The sequence below is a fragment of the Microcebus murinus genome, chromosome 10, assembly GCF_040939455.1.
Source record: "Microcebus murinus isolate Inina chromosome 10, M.murinus_Inina_mat1.0, whole genome shotgun sequence".
Taxonomy (NCBI): domain Eukaryota; kingdom Metazoa; phylum Chordata; class Mammalia; order Primates; family Cheirogaleidae; genus Microcebus; species Microcebus murinus.
Genome location: NC_134113.1, coordinates 49,632,961 through 49,653,046, shown reverse-complemented (window position 1 = coordinate 49,653,046; position 20,086 = coordinate 49,632,961). Strand labels below are relative to the sequence as shown.

The 20,086-nt window shown below is 32.3% G+C and overlaps 1 protein-coding gene and 1 pseudogene across 4 annotated transcripts in view; one reads left to right on the top strand and one right to left on the bottom strand.

The window, feature by feature from the left end:
* Nucleotides 1–10,846, top strand: part of PUS7L (pseudouridine synthase 7 like) — a 33,800-nt gene extending 22,954 nt beyond the window's left edge. For all 4 annotated transcript variants that reach the window (XM_076007193.1, XM_076007195.1, XM_076007194.1 and 1 more), the window contains 3 exons: nucleotides 850–1,130; nucleotides 5,189–5,242; nucleotides 6,233–10,846. In XM_076007193.1, coding sequence (XP_075863308.1) covers nucleotides 850–1,130; nucleotides 5,189–5,242; nucleotides 6,233–6,559 — 662 coding nt within the window. In that variant the 3' untranslated portion in view covers nucleotides 6,560–10,846. The remainder of the gene's footprint in view (nucleotides 1–849; nucleotides 1,131–5,188; nucleotides 5,243–6,232) is intronic.
* A 7,797-nt stretch (nucleotides 10,847–18,643) lies between these two features.
* Nucleotides 18,644–19,081, bottom strand: LOC105861923 (large ribosomal subunit protein uL24 pseudogene; annotated as a pseudogene).
* Between the last annotated feature and the right edge of the window lie 1,005 nt (nucleotides 19,082–20,086).

Sequence of the window (20,086 nt, the reverse complement as noted above, 5' to 3'; positions counted from 1 at the left end):
TACCACTTCAGGTTCATTCTAATAGCTGATCAACATGCATGTGTATACTAAATTTCACTTACACCACTTACACGTTGAAATAAAGGATATCAGTTTCCAAATATCTATTCATTATTTTTAATTATGTTCATATTCATGTATATAATTATTCACAGGAGAGTAATATTTTTGTACCACACCACGATGTGTACAAAGTGTAGGAATTTCTAACTGTTATGAGTAATTTAAATAATACTAAAGAAAATTCGAAGTGACTTTTTGTTTGTATCTATTGTCCTGATGATTCTTAAACTTTAGTGTGCATAAGAAACACCTAGTACATTTATTATAGTGCTGATTTTAGGACCCTACCTGAATAAGTGTCTTTGTGGTAGAGTCCAGTAATCAACATTTTACAATGTATCTCATTTGCAAGGCCTAATAGTATCCTTGAGGGATCCAGAGCTCACCCTTTTTTGGTGAAAAAATTCTGTGTGTATGTCCATAATAGCTCTTTAAAAATCTCCAGTCTCTACTAGCTCAGAGGTTTATTAATCCTTGGGATTTTGTTTGTTTGTTTTGACAGTCCTCTGAAACACTTTAAGTTTATCTCTATTCTGGAGTAAGGAACTCTGGTAAGCCATTACTAAGGTTGAACTTTTTTTTTCTAAAGCAGAGAAAGCAGAAGGAGGGCCATATAATGAATGACTTTTCTTTGTTGTTTTTTGAGTGTAGCTAGTTTAACTGATAGTTCTGAACATTATTTTCATATTCTTGTTCATTGCCTCTCATTCAGAGAGCATAGCAAAGGCATTTATAACTGGCCTTTAAATAAAAGAGGCTGACTATCTGATTTATTCTTTATTTCAGAGGATGCTAAAGGTACCCTTTCATTAATGCCTGAGTTCAAAGTTCGAGAGAGAGCATTGTTGGAATCATTGCATCGCTTTGGCATGACGGAGGAGGGTTGTGTCCAAGCATGGTTCTCTTTTCCTCATTCCATGCGCATATTCTACGTTCATGCGTATAGCAGCAAAATTTGGAATGAGGCAGTGTCTTACAGACTTGCAACCTATGGATCAAGAGTAGTGGAGGGTGATTTGGTCTGTTTGGAGGAAGATATTGATAAGGAGCATCTCCCAAATAGTAAAGTAAGTATCATTTCATCAGTTTTCCAAGAATAGTAACCGTACCAGGAACATTAGTTTTCAGAAGCCATAATATTAGAAACACTTTAAAAATAAACATACATTTAATTTTTTTCTTACTTATATTTATTCAGCTCCTACCTCTACTCTGTTGTCAGATGAGGCTTTCTACGTGTCAGTAAATGGAAAAATAAAAATAGTCAGTGGTATGAGGTGAAAGGTACAAAGGTAGTAAAGATTCTTTTTAAGAACACATTTTTTGGGGGAAGCTGAAGTGGGAGGCTTGCTTGAGACCAAGAGTTCAAGACCAGCCTGGGCAATATAGTCAGAGCTTATCTCTACAAAAAAAATTTTTTAGCAGGGTGTGGTGGTGTGTGTCTGTAGTCCTAGCTACTTGGGAGGCTGAAGCAAGAGGATTGCTTGAGCCCAGGTGTTGGAGGCTGCAGGGTGTTGGAGGCTGCAGTGACTTGTGATTATGTCATTGTACTTCAGCTTGGGTGACAGAGCAAGCATGTCTCTTAAAAAAACAAACAAAAATATATTTTAAAAATTACACATATAGTGTACAAAACAAACCCCTTAAAATAAAATTTGAAACATTACAGATGCAGCTGTCATCACTGCCACCCACCTAATGTGTTTCTTTCCAATCTTCCAGAGAATTAGCCTCTGTTGTTGGGCATGTGTATTTCTAGACCTTCTCTACACTTTCACATAAATGTCCACAGAAAATAGATTTTTATTCTATTAAAATAAAATAAAAGACAGGATTTAGAGGCTCAAAACTTAAAATATGAAAAGGAAAAATAATAAGATTTTTATACTAATGGGACATGTAATGTTATACATGTGTCTTTTACGTAAATGTGATTTTATGTAAATGTGATTTCATAACTTGCTTTTTTCCTTTTAACAATGTCTTAGAGACATTTAGAATAATGAAATTTTAATGTAATTTGTATTATAAAAGCTGATCCTTTGATTTCCCCCTTGAGTATTTTTACCTATGTAGGTTTCATGTAATGAAATTAGATTCTGTAAATCATGCAATGAAATTCATCTTATAATATTGTAATGTAAAAAGAACAAATTATTATTCTCGAATATTAAGTCAGTCTCACAAATAAAGTTTAAAAATTAGTAAAGGAATTTTGAGTAATGCTTTTTTAAATATGTAACATCATATAATCAATGAATTTTGCAGGAAAAAGGATTTTAAAGACCCTCTCTTCTAACTCCCATTTTATAGAAATGAAAATTGAGATGCAGATTGGAGAGGAGACAGATTCAGAGTTGCATAGGTAGCAGAACTAGAAAGAGACCCAGTTGCCTGACTCCTAGCTCCAAATGCTCTCCAGTGGAGAAATTATGGGGTATAGAAAAGGTGTCAGCATTGAAAGCTAGAGCATGGTACAGTTTTTCAAAAATAAAAAATGGACTTAACTCTACATAAAAGAAGCTCTGTCTAAATTAATGGCCTAATTCTAGGTGTATGAATGAAGATTTTTTGGTTTCAAGTAGTAGAAACCCACCTCAACCATAGTAATTTAAGAAAAAATTGATAGGACTTTATTAGTCCTCATAACTGAAAGTCCATGATTGATTCAGACACAGCTGTATTTAGGGGCTTAAGTTTCTTAAATAATCTGTCTCATTTTTTTCACCTTTCAGCTCTGCTTTTCTGTGTTAGATTCATTCCCAGTCTGCTTATACCTTTTGTGACAAGGTGGTTATTAGTGACTCTGGTCTTATTTCTTACAACTCTAGACTTATTTCTCTGCAAGAAAGAGAGTTTTCTTCCCTAAAGGTGTCAATAAAAAATGTAAAATCGAGCATCAGTGTCTAGAAATGGCCTGGCTTGGGTCACATGTACAGAACTGACCCAGTAAGCATGGCCAGAGTATGTGATTGGCTAAGCCTACATACCCAGGCTCCCTTCCTGGAACCATCCCACCTAACCTGTATCTGAGTACTGGGGGTGGCCCGCTGGAAAATTAGGGTGCTACTAACAGAAAAGAGGGAATAAAGGTTGTGCAAGTCAGAACAACAGATGGCTGCTTTACTGTTTCATTACATGGGTAGTTTATGAATATTTACATGAGTAAGTGATTATAGGAGGCAGCGTGTATTACTAAGAATGGTCATTTAATTGCAAAACAGGCTTTCAAACTCTGTGCAGAGAAATTTAGCATCATTTAGGTTTTATTTTACCTTATGTGGGGGAAAAAAGATATATCAGTGATCTTTTGATAAATAATGGAAAATCGTAGGGTTTTTAAAATACCTTCCAGAAAACATGCCCATTTAAATATTACTTGGGTGGCATATTATTTAGTAAGTCAGATGTTTCTAATTCAGAATTTTGGAAATTAAAGATTACTTTAACAATCTACAGCAACAATTTCTGAAATGCATACATTTTATAAGATTTCTTTGTTCAAAATAACATATACAAGGACAGTTTTATGATCAGAATTGTATCTGCTTTTCTTTTTGGAGCTGTAGAAGAGAGAACATTTATTAGTTTAGCACTGAGAAAAGAAAAGATAGGACTTAGAAGCTCAAAATATAAAAGATGAAAAGAGATAAGATAAAGGTTCCTAATAAATGTTATATGGGGTATGTAATGTGCATCTACAGTTAAAAATTATAGGAAACTAATCTGATTCTCTCTTTTGATAGGATTACTAGACTAACAGGTGTATCTTTATTTCAAGTTGCTTATAATTTTCTTAGAATTTTTCTGTGAGCCAGATGGAAAAACGGAGAAATGTAAGTTAGACAATTAAGAAGTTAGGGGAAAGCTGGGCTCAGTGGCTCATGCCTGTAATCCTAGCACTCTGGGAGGCTGAGGCAGTAGAAAAGTGGGACCCCTTCTCTACTAAGAATAGAAAAATTAGCTAGGTGTCATCCTGGTGCAGGCCTGTAGTCCCAGCTACTTGGGAGGCTGAGGCAGGAGGATTGCTTCAGACCAGGAGTTTGAGGTTGCTGTGAGCTAGGCTAACACCAGCCATGGCACTCTAGCCTGGGCAACAGAGTGAGACTCTGTCTCAAAAACAAACAAAAAAAGAAGTTAGGGGATCAGCCATATAGCAAAAGCATGTTTGTTAATTAATATTTGCTTGATATCAACCTGGAGGGAGTTCTCTAAAGACAAAGCACGGTGTTCTGTATTTGATTGTTTGTTCAGTATTTTCATAAATTACTTAAATCACAGCATTACAGGTATACTTGTTAATCTTTGAAAGACAAAAAGCTAGAAATGATGCAAGAGAAATCATAGTCCCATGTAGTTTGTCCTTTGTATTTTGGTCAGCTCACATCTGGAGCTTTATAGCTCCGGATTTCTGAGTGCAGTAGTCAAAAGAGTTTATTTACCAATAAACAAACAAATTCAGATTTAAAACAAAAAAGGAGAGACATTATTGATAAAACTAGGGAGAATTGAGGCAAAAGCAAGCAGATTTAGAGGGGATCTAGACGCTACATTGTATGGTGATTGCTTCTAGGAATATGGAATACTGTTACCTTTATGGAAAGATGATAGCTGCCTTTCTACTTGAGCTTTTATGTACAAAAGGAAACAGAATTGTTAATTCTGTGATATCAGCATTTCTCAAACTTAAGTGTATCACATACCTCTTTTTTTGCTCCTACTTGTGACACTTATTACTATTCTGTAAAACAAATGTGGAAAAGCATCACTTCTACAAAGAGGATTATGATATTTGTTGGGACAGAAGTTGGTGAGGGTGGAGCGGGGTTGGTATTAATATTACTGAAGCAGAGTTTTGATTCAGCATAATAAAATCTTTGTGATTTAGAAAAAGATTATTAGTTACTAAGGTGAAAGTGTTGCCTCACCTTTTTCCACTTTGGTTTTCAGTGGTTAAAACAGAAAGAATCATCCTAATTTTTATGTAGTCTACTCCTTCAAAAACAAATTATGAAAAAATCTTATTTGAATGTACATATATTCAACATAGTAATCAAATTATACATATCAGAACTATGGAACATTTGGGAATCATACATATTTTCATTATGTTTTTTAAAAATAGGTTCATCTAGTAACCAAAGAAGAGGAATCAGCTTGGACATATGCAATATATCAGGTAAATTTACTTAAAAATTACTGTCACTTAGATTTAAGTACAGACATTGTTCCCAAAAGGCAAAATGTTTCTCAGGCTACCTCCTCTTTTTAAATATCTTTTAAATTAAGGTATAATTTATGTTAAATTCATTCTTCTCAGTTTATAGTTGTACAAGTTTTGATAAAGGTATTGCTATATGACCATCACAAAAATCAATATAAAAAACAATTTGATCTCTTCCACAAATTTCCCTGTGTTCTTTTGTAGTTCACCCTTACTCCCATTCCCAGGCCTTGGCAATCCCTGATCTATTTACTGTCACTATGGTTTGGCCTTTCAAAGAATGTCATGTAAATGGAATCATATAGTATATGGCCTTTTGTGTCTGGCATCTTTTACTTAGCATAATGAATTTGAGATTCATTCATATTGTGTATATTTGAGTTTTTTACCGTGTTCTTTTTTCTGACTACCTTTTGGTACTCTTCAAGAAAATGGTATAGAAGTCACTAGCAAAGGAGGAAAACCCCACAAAATGCAGTTTACTCACAAGCAGCTGAGAAAATAAACATCATATATTTGCAGCTTTTTGTTTGCTTTCTTATTTTTAAACAAGTAAGAAAAAATGGAAATTCCCATCCAAAATACTGGTTATGTGATTGAGCAGTAAAGGTTACTCTTTGTGTTACAGAAAGTATAAGAGATTAAGTCTTTATTGGCTAATTAATGTACCCAAACTTCTTGAACAGTGGTTTGTCTAAGAGTATTTTACTTGCATCCATTACCTTCATTATTGTGAGTCCTTGATTTTAGTTAGCTGTTTTCTTTGCCTGGCAACATTAATCATATTATAATATTCAAAGCATGTTTTAGTCTGACTGTAATGTTTATATCCTGAGACTGTTTTTTACAAATCCAGATCACAGTCATAAAAATAAATTTAAAATATCTTTGTATTGTATCTTTCTGAAGGCTGTTCCATGTATTTTTCCCCTTTCTTTTTGACAGGTGGTTCTTCCAGTACTTGGATACAATATTCAGTACCCAAAGAACAAAGTAGGGCAGTGGTATCATGAAAAACTTAGCAGAGATGGACTACAAACGTGTAGGTTTAAAGTACCTGCTCTGAAACTGAATGTACCAGGATGCTATAGACAGATTTTGAAACATCCCTATAATCTCTCGTACCAACTAAAGGAAGATCATGACATTGATGTCAAAATGGAAGGTTCCCACATAGATGAAGCAACTTTGTCTCTTTTGATCTCTTTTGATCTTGACAGTTCATGTTATGCTACAGTTTGTCTAAGGGAAATAATGAAGCATGATGTTTAAAACTGATACCCTTGATATATATATATATGTCACTCTTTGAAGGAAGGGAAGCTAAAATTTCTTGAGAATCTACCATGTGCTAGGAACTTCATAATTGTTACCTCCTTTAACTTTCACAGCATCCTGAGAAGTTGGAATTTGATGCTGTAATGTTCCAGAGGACATATAGCTAGAGAGTGTCAGGGTCTGAATTTACGATCTGACTGCAAAGTCTATGTTCTTTCTATTATACAATGTTTTAGTGACCTTTATTCTGTGTCACAAAAGTTAGTCTTTTTAAACCAGTAGGAACATAACACTGCAAGATAACATTTAGGGAAAAAACCTTGTATGGTGATGTTCATATTCTCTAGCTCCTTGATTAGAACAGAGGCAAAACTAAGTTTCAATGAAAGCATATGTTTGGAGAAAAAGGTAAATGAAGCATTTTGCTAATTATTATTGTTATCCTTTCCTATTTTTGAAATTATTGATTAGGACAATATATAAGGGAAATACCATCCTTCTATTTATGCTGGCTACCCCAGGGTAGTTATTATCTTTTTATGAGATACATAATCTTTGATGAAGATTGATATGCAGTTTTTTATATAACTTCTATATCTTGACATGCATTGACCATCTTGTCTTTTCATTATTTTTAATCTGTTATCTAAAATACAGATTTTAGAGTCAGACAGATCTGTGTTCAGACTCCAGCTTTGACACTCATTAGTGACTTTGGGTACATTATTAATTGTGAGTCACTTATAGAATCAAGACAATGCTAACTTCATAAGTGACAAATAGGATTATCTCCACCTTTTATATTGCTAGAGGAATAAAACATTTTGCCCATTTGAAAATGTTAATGTTTGTTGGTTTAACTATCTCACATTATAAATCATCCTTAACCATTTTATATTTGTTAAATTTTGGTGTGTGAGGGGGTAGAAATAACTGTTATGCTTTGGGAATATCTGAGCATTTTTTTAATTGTTGGTAATACTATATAGGGATGAAATTTGAAAAGCAGTATAGAGCATTGTTTATCAGTGATACGGCACTTTATATACTTAAGTCAAATTGGGGAAATATTAGCATACGTAAATAAAATTCAAAAGAAGGAAAAGAAGCTATACGCAATGCAAAATTTGCCTGTTGCAGCCTTTTTATATGTAATTAAAGAAATTAAAAATAGTTTCAAATCTCATCATTAAATAACTAATGTAAATAAAATGAGATGTACCAACCTAATGGCAAAATATATAGTTATTAAAAATAGTCATGAACTTTTTAGTTAATTGAGAAATGTCCCCCCAAAATAGAGCACATGTATTACAAATGCAGTAATACACTGAAACAGCTTTTACAAATGAGAGACATGTTACTATAGTTAAAAGCACAGATATTGGACATAAACTCACCTACTTTGAACCCTGGCTCTGCCACTTATAGCAGTGCAGCCTTGGGCAAGTTATTTAAGCTCATGTACTTCAGTTTCAACGTCTATAAAATAGTGATGTTAATATTATCTACCTAATGGGATAATTGTGAGGATTTTCTGAGTTAATAGATATAAAGCAGCTTTAAAAAGTGCCTGGCACATAGCTATTGTTAAATAAATGTCTGCAAATGCAAATTTGGAAGAGAAAAAAAATGAAAATGCCATTCTATTAAGATGATGGGGTTTTGGATTTTTTAATACTAAAAATGTCCTTGTTTTGTCGTTACATATCTTAGCAATAAGTAATTCTCAACATGCAAAAATTGGATATTGTATTATTAGTTTTTTAAAAAATTAGCTTCATGGTTGTAATGTTTATTGGGAATGACATGATACTCTATTGGATAGTAAAAAAAGTTTGGAAAAACTTCTTTAATTTTCTTTTACATGATACCTTATATCCTGTAAATATAATTATAAAATGAATTATATAAATTATTAAATCCTAGTTTTCTCTTAAATGTTGAGTAGTAATTAGAAAATGTAAAACTATTTAAATGTGCTGTCATTGATATTATTTTCTTTGCCTGCAGATGGCACTATAATTTTAGACATCTTTATTTATTTATTTGGCTTATTACTTTGGCTAAAGGATCACTGATTTATTTCAAGTTACCATAAAATATATTCAGATATTATTTATGTGGAATATTATTTTATATGCCTATAATATTTTCCATGTTAATTTTTTTCAGTTTAAGGACTTTATTAATATACTTTGGACCAACTGATGGCCAATCACCTAGCTTTTTGCAGTTTTTCTGAAGCGTTTGAGGCCTTCCTAAGCATGATCTTTGGATTAGTTTTAATTACCAAGGCTGCATTTGAAACTGAGCAATAGTGCCTGAGGATCAAGAAGGTGAAACAAATTGAGGTCTTCTGCATTTTTTTTGAGTTATAAAAAAGTGAAAGTCACATGTAACTTTTGACTTAACTAACATTTATTGATTATCTGATATGCCAGTATCTCTCACCTTAACCCATAAACCCACTCTATGTGGCAGTAGTATTTTCCTTTATTTTGCAGATTAGAAACATATCTGTGTGGTTTATTGACCTATTCAAGGTCAAACAAGATAGTGTATGGTTGAACTTGATTATTCTTCCTAGTTCAGTACTGTTTTCCTCTACCAATGTTTGCTTTCTGAAAACAATTTTTTTAAATAATAACTTTCATTTCCACCAACTTGATATTACTTGCCATTGATTTAATATGCATATTGGGCATGTCTTGAGAGAAACAACTTTCCTTTTGAGATTCTGAGACCAAAAGAGAAATAAAAGACATCCTTCAGCAAATTCTCAAATTATTTTGGGGTATTTCCCAAAATCTTTTCAGATTTGTATCACAATAATATGCAAAATCACTGCAGGTCCTAGTAGGTTATTTTAAATGGTACTTGGTACAGTGTTAAATATCACTGAAAAAGCATAGTAAGAAAGTTGCTCCTTTTTCATTTCTCTTTCAGTCCTCTTATCAGTCAATCTGTTTAAGAAAGGAGAAAGCTGATTGACACTACTTCACATATGTCACTAACACTTGCTGATTTACCTTTTTAACAGACTATGCAGGCCTCAGGCTTACAAATATCAGCAGGCGACAATCTATAACTATAATTTATTTCTAGTTTGTTTTGTTTGATTGAATTTGTTTCAAAAACAAATTGCTTTGTTTGATTGCTTTGTTTGATTGAATTTATTTTACCTTTTATAGCAAACAATTCTGGTTCCCCATTTATGTGATGTTATTAGGTTTCCTTTAAAACTAAATTTAACTTTAAAAAGAATCAATTTAAAGGTATTATATAAATAATAGTATAGATACAGCAGTAATTATGACAGCCAAACATGAATGATTAAAACTTTAAGGAATACTGGTACAGTTGAAAATATCTCAACTCAAAGATGGGCTCTACCACTGATTTTAGTAACCCACTGATTTCCTCTGTTGTGGTATTCTCAGATTTGAAGAATTTGAAGTTAGTGTTTATTTTTCAGTCCAGGATAGTATTATATCAAATAAAATTATGAAACGTATACAAATTCAAGATATTATTATGAACAGAGGTACTGGTGATCACATGCCATATCTTAAAATTTTATTGATAGTGACTTGATTTTAGAAAATCTTATGAAACACTAAGAACACCAGTGCCTATAAATTCTCAGTAAATTTCAGCCAGTGTAATTATAGTTAATATTACTTTACTCTCTGATGAAATTTTTGCAATGAAATGGTTAATGTCTTTCTATTGAGATCTTATCTGACTCTGTCTTTGCATAAAGTAATTATAATTCAAACTTATAGAGTTTTTTTGTTTTGTTTTTTATTTTTTTATAAATGGAAATAACTATTTCTAAATCTGAGGATTCAGCAGTTTGTTCAAATTAGGATCTTTAAGAAATATCTAGGTCAGTATTTCTCCACATTTTCCACCTAGGAATAACCTTTGAGAAACCAAAAACAACATGAAGCTCTGGATAACTTAATGCAAAGTTTTCTTACATTGATGTAAGAGTAGAAAAAGAGGTTGGAGGCATATGTGGAGAAGTAGAAAAATAGGAATTTTTTTTCCTGAAATGTTAGAACTTTTAAAAAAATATATTTGTGTGTTAATTTTGCAGTTAAAAATATTGAAGACTATCTAAGGTTCAGAGAGGGTAAGGTATGGGAATTAATGGATTATCATTGCATTTGTTCATAATTGTTCTGGTGGCTCTTGCCTACATATTGCCAGAGAAGAAATTCTACCTTTTAATAGCACTGGTCTGTGCAGCTAATAAAACTAGTTTAAAGTTTAGTGCTTGAGTTATGGATTTTGCTTTCAAATTTCAGAAAGCTTCTGTTTTAGAGATAGCTTGATGTTTTATGGTACTGTTTTAATTTGTTTTTCTAAGCCCTGTGCTTTATATATTTTTTTGTTAGGCCACAAAGCAATGTTAAATATGTGACATATTAAGCAACAAATATTTGAATGACCCTAAGTTAAAGGCACTCTACAAGATATTATGGCAAAGACAAAAATAAGATAAAATAGCATCTCTGTCACTGAGGGAGTAGACAATGTTATACTCTTTAGGTTTTCATTTGAAGTGGCACCAACAAAAAGAATATGCAGACTAAATGGCAAGAAGAAAAACAAGCAGCCTCTTTCCATTTCACTTATGGCTCACTCTATGACCAATATGTTACTTGACCTCCCAGCACCCCATTCTAAATCCTTAAATGATACTTATATTAGCATTTCTAAGCATTTTGAGATCTCCTCTTAAAATATGCTTTGAACTATTCAGTCTAAATGCTGCTTTCTAAAAAGCTACTAGTTTAAAGAATGGGAAATGGTGTTAATGGAGTTAATCTTATGTAATTTCAGTGTGGGTTGTCAAGAATACCTCTAAGTAAAGAAAATGACTCTAATCTTCTTAAGCAATTCATTTTCTCAGCAACTTGGAGGCAGGAGTTAATTTACTCTGCCTGTGTACATAGGCCCTCTCTCACTAAAGAAAAATTTTTATGTATGGGAAAAAGTCAGGATAGCCACGAAATTATTTCAATTTAGACATTAAATTTAAATTATTTAAATTTAGACAAATATTACAAGATATAAGATATATTAAATTGTCTTTTTTTATTATAAGTTTTCTTTATAAAATCCCAACTTAACTACCAATGCAGAAATAAAAGCCCTGTTACAAGGAGGAAATTTAGCTATGGGGTCAAACCAAGAGCTATTTGGTTGTTTAAAAAGGGTAGAGATCAAAGAGCTGATCACTGCTTAACTGAGGGTGTTCAGGCAGCAGGATGGGGTGCAGAGTGAAGGGGGGTAGGAACTCAATTCTTCATGCTTTTATGCCAAGCCACTGTTTCCGATAAGCCTTACTGATATTTCCTTAGACTGGTTAAGTCATGATTCTGAATTTTGTACTACAATAGTGTTTTAATCTTAGTTGATCATTGTTTCCACCTTCTCTACTAGCCAGTGTTCTTTTCTAAAAAAAAGGGGAAATGAAGATTCTTTCTGTAAGTAACCTTTACAATTTCTTTAGTTTATAATAAAATTGATTTTTTTGCATATGATTTTCAAAGAAACTAATTTCAATTGCATTTTTCTATGAAATATCTTAAAGGAATCTAATAAATGTTTACGCTGTGCAAATACAAATGCAATTTTGGAGCCAATAGCAAATCTGAGAAGCAGTTATTCTAAGTTCAAAGGGCATTCTCCCAATGCATTGAAAGCATTTTATGACTATGTTTTTATGTTTATATCTTTATATCTCATTTTGATTATTGTGATAATTTTCTAACTGGGTGGCCTTCGATTTTTCACTCTAGCTAGTCGATTGTGTATACTAGTGTCCATTATTCTCCAAAAGTAGAAATCTGACTCTGTCACATTTTTAGGTGATAGAACATTTCAGTAGCTTCTCAATATCTGTGGAATAAAAGTCCTAACCCCTCAACATAGCACATAGAGACTTGCACAGTATGACCCCAAATTATCTTTCATGTAGCATATGATGCTACTCCACAGAACATATCCTTTGTTCTAGCTCTGTTTGCTCTTTTCTAAATACAGGTTGAATATTCCTTATCTAAAGTGCTTGAGACCAAAAGTCTTTCAGATTTCAGATATTTTTGGATTCTGGAATATTTGCATAAGCATAATGAGATATGTTAGGATGGGACCCAAGTCTAAAAACAAAATATTCATTTATGTTTCATATACACCTTGTATAGATAGCTTGAAGGCAATTTTATTTTTCCCTTGAGATCACTGAATAGACTGTGTGTTCTCTACCTGCATTCTGACTGAGACCCATCACATGAGGTCAGGTGTAGAATTTTCCACTGACGGTGTCATGTCCGTGCTAACAAAGGTTTTGATTTGGGAATATTTTGGATTTTGGACTTCAGATTCTCAGATTAGGGATGCTCAACATGTATGGGAAATCTTCACATCATGTACTTCAATCTCCTATTTTCATTGGCTGGACTATCTCCTCTGCTTACATTAAATATCTTCTGTAAAATCTACGTTCTTGTAGCCTATTGTATGTATCACTATTTTTTCATTGCTCACATTTTATTATACTTATTTGATTAAACATCTGGATCATCTACTATGAGCTCTTCAAGAGCATTCATCTTTACACCTTGGACACCATCAGTACCTGACATGTAATAGGTTTAAAAATGCTGAGTGAATATAACAGGCATACCTTAGCAAATTTATTTGGTAAATATAATCTCATGAAAGTTCTGAAATACTCTTTTCTGCTCAAAAAAAGTTTAGAGTATTAAAATTGGGAATTATTATAATGCTCTTTGACTTTCTATAAGTTGCCAAAATAATTTTAATAGTTTCATCTTTGCCTTTTGTTTAAATATTAAAAGCATTGTAGAATTCCATTTAAAACTTAGAACAAGCTGTCACACCTTTCCTATGTTCTTTTCTTTCTTGATCCTCATTTTACAAATAAAGATCTAGGGCTTGAAGAGGTTAAATAGCTTACTCCAGGTTATAAAGAGAGTGTTTAACCTAACTCTTTTTGGTTTCAAGACCATGGTAACCACTCTATTGATTCTTAATGGAAAGTGCTTTCATTTTCTACTTCGCTTAACTAGTGATTATTTAATTTCTGTCTAGCTCTGAATTTACCTGCATATTTCTAATACTTTATGACATTAAGGCAAATTGGGGGAAGACTCAGTTTAAGTGCTATAATGATAGTAGCTATCAATCATTGAGCACTGTGTGCTAAGCAGTTTATATCTTATCAACAAATACTTACATTTGTCATGATTACTGTTATTATTTTCATTTTATAGATGAGGACACAAATAGCAATTAAGAAACCTGAGAGAGATAAAACATGGAGAATTATCTGGAACTAATAAGACATTACAATGCAGATTTAAGAAGTCCAATGAATGTCGAGCAATATAAATTAAAAAGCCACACTGAGATACATCATAGTGAATATGCAAAACATCAATAATAAAAAGAAAAACTTTAAGGCAGCCAGAGAAAGATTATTCTCCAAGGAAAGACCAGAGTGATAGCTAAGTAGCTCACTCTCCAGGGCAACAATGGAATATATTAAAATAACAGAACATTTACAACTAACCACCGAGTCTCTAACTAGAGAATATTAAACCAAACAAACAAAGAAAAACTACTACAGGCAGAACATAAAGGGTCCTAGATGAAAATCCAAGGTTGAAGGATGAATGATGGGCAGGAAAAATGGTAAGTATATGGTTAAATATAAGCAAACATTGACTTTGCAAAATGATAATGCTTATAATGTCTTCTGGGTTAGAAAGGATATGAAATTGAAATATAGGGGCTGGGTGGGACTAAATGAAATGAGTGATCTAAGGTTCTATTATCTGTAGAAGGTAAATATATTGATTAGATATGTGTGTTATTATATCTGTAATCACTGAAAGGATAAAACAGGTATAACATCCAAATTAGTAGAAGAAAATAATAGAATAATAAAAAACAAATCCAGTGGAAGATGAGATGAAAGTAACAAAAGAAAAAGTTATAAGACAAAGGAGCACAAAGGAAATGTATAGATTTAAATCTAGATATATCAGTAATAACATTATTTATTAATGGATTAAATCATCCAGTTAAAAAGTTGTCAGACTGTGTTTTTAAACATTTTAGTTGTATGTTGTTAACAACAGACATATCTCAAACATAAGACAGCATAAAGGTTGAAAGTAAAAGAAAGAAGTACATAATACAAATACTAATAAAAATGCTGGTATGGCATATGAAATTCTGAAAAAACATTAAGACAGGAGACATTACTAGAATTATTAAAGGCATGTTATAATGATTAAAGTTTCCATTTACCAGGAAAATATAACAACTTTCTGTTTTGTTGTTCTTGTTGAGGTTTTCCATTAAAAAACAGAAAATCTAGACAAATCCTAAGAGTTGTGACACAAACTTTATGTTTTAATGTATCTACCTCATAACATGGCTTCAAAATATACAAAGTAGAAATTGAAAGAACTATAGGAGGTAGATATTTTTGAAAACATGGATTGCTTAATAACTATAGGAAAGAAGACAAAAGTCACTAGGATTCCACAAGATTGCAACAAGAGATCTAATAAATTCACCTAATAGACAAATGTAGAATAGTGTACTCAACTGCAAAACCTAGATTCTTTTAAAGCATCCATGGAACATTTACAGAAATTGACTATACACTGGATGGTAAACATATGCAATAAATTTTCAAATGACTGAACCATATGGAGCACATTCTTTTGCCACAGTACAATTTTACTAGGAATGAACAACAGAACGATAACTAGAAAATCTCTATCATTGGAAATTAAGAGATACACTTCTAAATAAGTCCTGGGTCAAATAAATAAAATATAGAAAATATTTTGAACTATTTTTATTCAAAATATTTTTATTAAAAATTATATTATTTTGAAAATATTTTGAATGATATTAAGCAATACTACACATTAAAACTTGTGGGATGCACTTGGAGCAGCATGTAGAGGGAGATTATACTCAATTATTTATGGTAGAAAATAACTAAGGCTGTATATTAAGTAGCTACACATCCATCTAAAGAAGTTAGGGAAAGAACATCAAACTAACATCAAATAGGACATCAAAAGAATGAAGGAAAGAATAACTTAAAACAAAACTTAATGATATTAAACCAAAATAGAATAGAGAGTATCTACTAATCCAGAAGTTGTTTTGTTGAAAATACTAATAGAGCTGGCATGCCTTTGGTTAGACTGATGAAAATAATGCAGTCACAAATAACTAACATCATAATTGGAAAGGGAATTCACTACAGGTGCTGTAGAAATTTTAAAAATGACAATATTTTCATCAGTTTAATGCCAATATTATTGAAACTTTAGATAAAATGGAAAATTATAATCAATATAATTTAACGGTATTATGTCACCTGAATACTATACTGCATAAGCCTGTGGCCATTAAATTAATTGAACCAAGAACCTAAAATTTTTTCATATAGGAAAGTTCAGGCCTGAATAGCTTTGATAGCTGGTTCTACAAGACATTTGAAAAATAATAATTCAAGTCTATACAAACTCTTTCAGAGGTTAGAAAAGTGGGGAACAGTCCCCAACTTATTTTATGAGGCCACAGATCTAAAAAGATAGAACGTAGCCTTCATCCAAAAAAAAAAAATTCCTCCTTGAACCCCTCCCTAATCACAAATCCCTGCTCCTGAAATTACTGTTATTTCAAATTTTATAGTAATTTTTTTCATTTTCTTTATAGCTTTACCACATGTATTCATTCCCAAATAATATGATATAATATAGTCTTATTTTGAATTTTATGTAAATGAAATTGTACATGTCTGTATTTGTGTCTTGCTTCTTTCACTCAATATTGTTTCTGAGATAATCTGTACTATTTGTTAACATTTTGTTTAGGATTTTTGCATCTTTATTTCAGTGTGAGTTTGGAGTATAAGTTTCCATCCTCAAACTGTCTTGTGGCCTGGATTTTGTTACTTGCGTATATATATTTAAAAATACTCTTCAAACATTCCATAAATTTTAGGGACTTTTGTGTTGTTATATATCATAATGTTTTTTTAAAAAAATAAGCAAGAATAAATATTATAAAACATACTTTGGTTTGGGAAAACTGCTAAATCTATTAGTAATCCCTTCAGCTCTGTTGTAACAAATAATTTATTTTAAAAACTACCTTGTTTTTGCTGTATTTGGGGGTTTAGGAGAATACCCCTCCCACACTAACATACATATTGAACTTGCATTTTAAATATACTACAGGAGTAGTCTATGAGAAAACCCATGAACAGAGCAAAGGAAACAGTCCACAGAATGAAGAGACAACCTATAGAAAATATTTGCCCAACATATATCTGATAAGGGGTTAATATCCAAAATATATACAAAACTGAAACAACTCAATAACAACAACAACAACAAAAACTCAATTTCAAAATGGACGAAGGACCTGAATAGACATTTCTCAAAGGAAGACATTAAAAGGCTAATAGGTATATGAAAATATGCTCAACATCACTAATCTTTAGGGAAAAGCAAATCAAAACCACAATGAGATATCCCTTCACACCTATTAGAATGACCATCATAAAAAAAGACAAAACACAGTAAGTGTTGGTAAGTATGTGGAGAAAAGTATGTGGAAAAAAACCTTTGTACACTGTTGGTGGGAATGTAAATTGGTACAGCCATCATGGAAAATAGTATGAAGGTGCCTCAAAAAATTAAAAATAGAGTTGCCATATTATCTAGCAACCCTACTACTGGATATATACCCAAAGGGAATTAAAGCAGTATGTTGAAGAGATATTTTCACTCCCATGTTCATTGCACCATTATTCACAATAGCCAAAAAGTGGAAACAACCCAAATGTCCATCAATAGATAATGGATAAAGAAAATGTGCTATTTATACGTGATGGAACACTATTCAGCCTTAGTAAAAGAAAGAAATCCTGTCATTTACTACAACATGGAAAAACCTGGAGAACATTATGTTAAATGAAATAATCAAGGCACAGAAAGACAAATACCACATGATCTCACTTATATGTGGAATCTAAAAAAGTTGAACTCATAAAAGTAGAGAGTAGCATGGTGGTTACCAGGGCAGGGGAATTAGGAATTGGTTCAAAGGACACAAAATTTCAGTTAAATAGGAGGAATAAGTTCAAGAGATCTATAGTAAAACGTAGTGACTATAGTTAATAACAATGTATTGTATGCTTGAAAACTGCTAAGAGAGTATCTACTTAGCAATTAAGTATCTACTTAGTATCTACTTAAGTGTTCTCACCACAAAAAAGTATGGAGGTAATGCATATGTTAATTAGCTTGATTTAGCCATTTCACAATGTGTACATATTTTAAAACATCATGTATACCATAAATATATACAATATTTACTTGTTAATTTAAAAAATAAGAGAGAAAAACCTGTGAAACATATTTTGTAAATGGAATAGCATTTTTTAAACACTTAATTTCTTAACATTCTATTTTATTATACTGTGTTGTCTTCAAGGGAGCATTATTAATATAATTCTTAATAGAATGATTTTTATCTGATTTCTCTGAATAAAGTTATTCTATTTAATTTAATTCATCAATTAATGCTTCTGGGAAGTGACTAATTTTGTCACCATTATCTTGCATGTTTGCTATTTAGCAAGAATTTCCTACTACAAACCAAAAGTATACACTAGAGAGAGTAAACAGCTTCAGCTGAAACACTTCTTATTCTTCTGAAGAAAACACCAAAGAGACCTTTCCAGAAGCCATATTTTCTACCTCAGTCTTCAGATACAAATCAGTAGTGTTTAGGAACTTTGTCATCACTCTTGCCACAGCACCCATGTAATAATTAGGATAGTATACTGATTCTCAATTAGTGGTCAAGGGATCCCTGGTTCTCCCCCAAACCCTTTCAGGGAGTCTGTGAAATTAATCTATTTTCCTAATAAGTTGTTAATTGCCTCCCCCCTCTTCATTTTAGCAGCTGTTAATGAAAGTTGTATATAAAATTACCTTATTTCTGCATCTTCTCAATTGTTTCTTCCTTGTATTTGCCCCTTTCCTTTCCTACTTGGTGAGATTTGATTTTCTGTTCAAGAATCTTTCTGTAGTCTTTGTCCAGTTTAAGGCTGGTGACAACCACCTGGCTGGGGGGAATGCCCACATGGACAGTTGTACCATTAGCCTTTTCCTGCTGCACCCATTAAATGTTGATGACCTATTTCTTCCTGTAAACTTGGACTACTTTGTCAATTTGCTGATGTTTCTAGTGTCCCTGAACAACCTGAACTTCATCATCCTTCCGGATGGGCACAGATGGAACATTGTACTTCTGTCTCTGCTCTTTGGAAAGAGGGGAAGACATAATCTTCCTGTGAATGTGGGAAGGTGCATTGAAATGCCTTTTGTGTTTCTTGCTTTGGTCAGAAATCACAAAGGGATTGAACTTCATTTTGGCCACTGCCACTTCAGCAAAGGCCACAAAAGTCTAATTGCTTTTTTAATTTTAATTCTTTCATGAGTTTCCCAAAGGCTACATGTTGTATGCTGCCACACCAGATTCAGTGCAGAAGCAGATATAGAAATCCAGCTGTATTTTATTAGCACTAATATATATAGGGCTAACAAAATATATTAAGGCTAATATATATAATAAAATATTATTTATATATCTCCCAGATATTAAAAAGAGTTACAAAAATATAAAATAAAGCAATTCTCCTCACTAAATTTTTTTATTGACAAAATTTATATTTGCTAAATATATAATGTATTTTGACATGTAATAGGTTTATTGCTATTTTAAATGGATAAATCATTATTTTAAAACACTTCAGTTCAGTTTCAATGTCTAATGATGTGAATATTGACAGACATAACCCCACAACAAAAGCTCTTTGAGGTCTTAAATAGTTTTTAAGAGTGTAAAGGGGTCCTGAGATGGAAAGTTTGAGAACTATTGATACAGAATAAAGTGCATTTCTTAATGTGTAGTATATATTAAGTATTAATATGTGTAGGGAATTGAGACACAAAAATGAAAACATTTGGTCATTATACCACTAGGATCTAGAATCAAACTTGGCTCCTTTAGAAACTTGAACTATAACTTCTTCCATTTGCCTGCATTCTCTAAAACCACTCCCCAATTTCTTCCCAATGACACTAAAAGTATTCATCTATATGGCTTGTATAGATAGCTGCTATAATTACTCATTTTATGTTGTTAAGGACTTAAGGGCCTCAATTCAACTGAAAACATTACCTGAGAGATAACACATTATTTCAGAGTTTCCCAACCAGTGTGCTGGAATACACTGGTATGCAGCAAGATAATGATCCCCTCAACCTTCCAAGCAACCAGAACCTCTAGAACAGTCAACGGTGTCATGAGCAGCCTCACATAGGATTCCTTATAGTCACACCTTGGTAGAGTTTCATGGTATGTATTGAAATC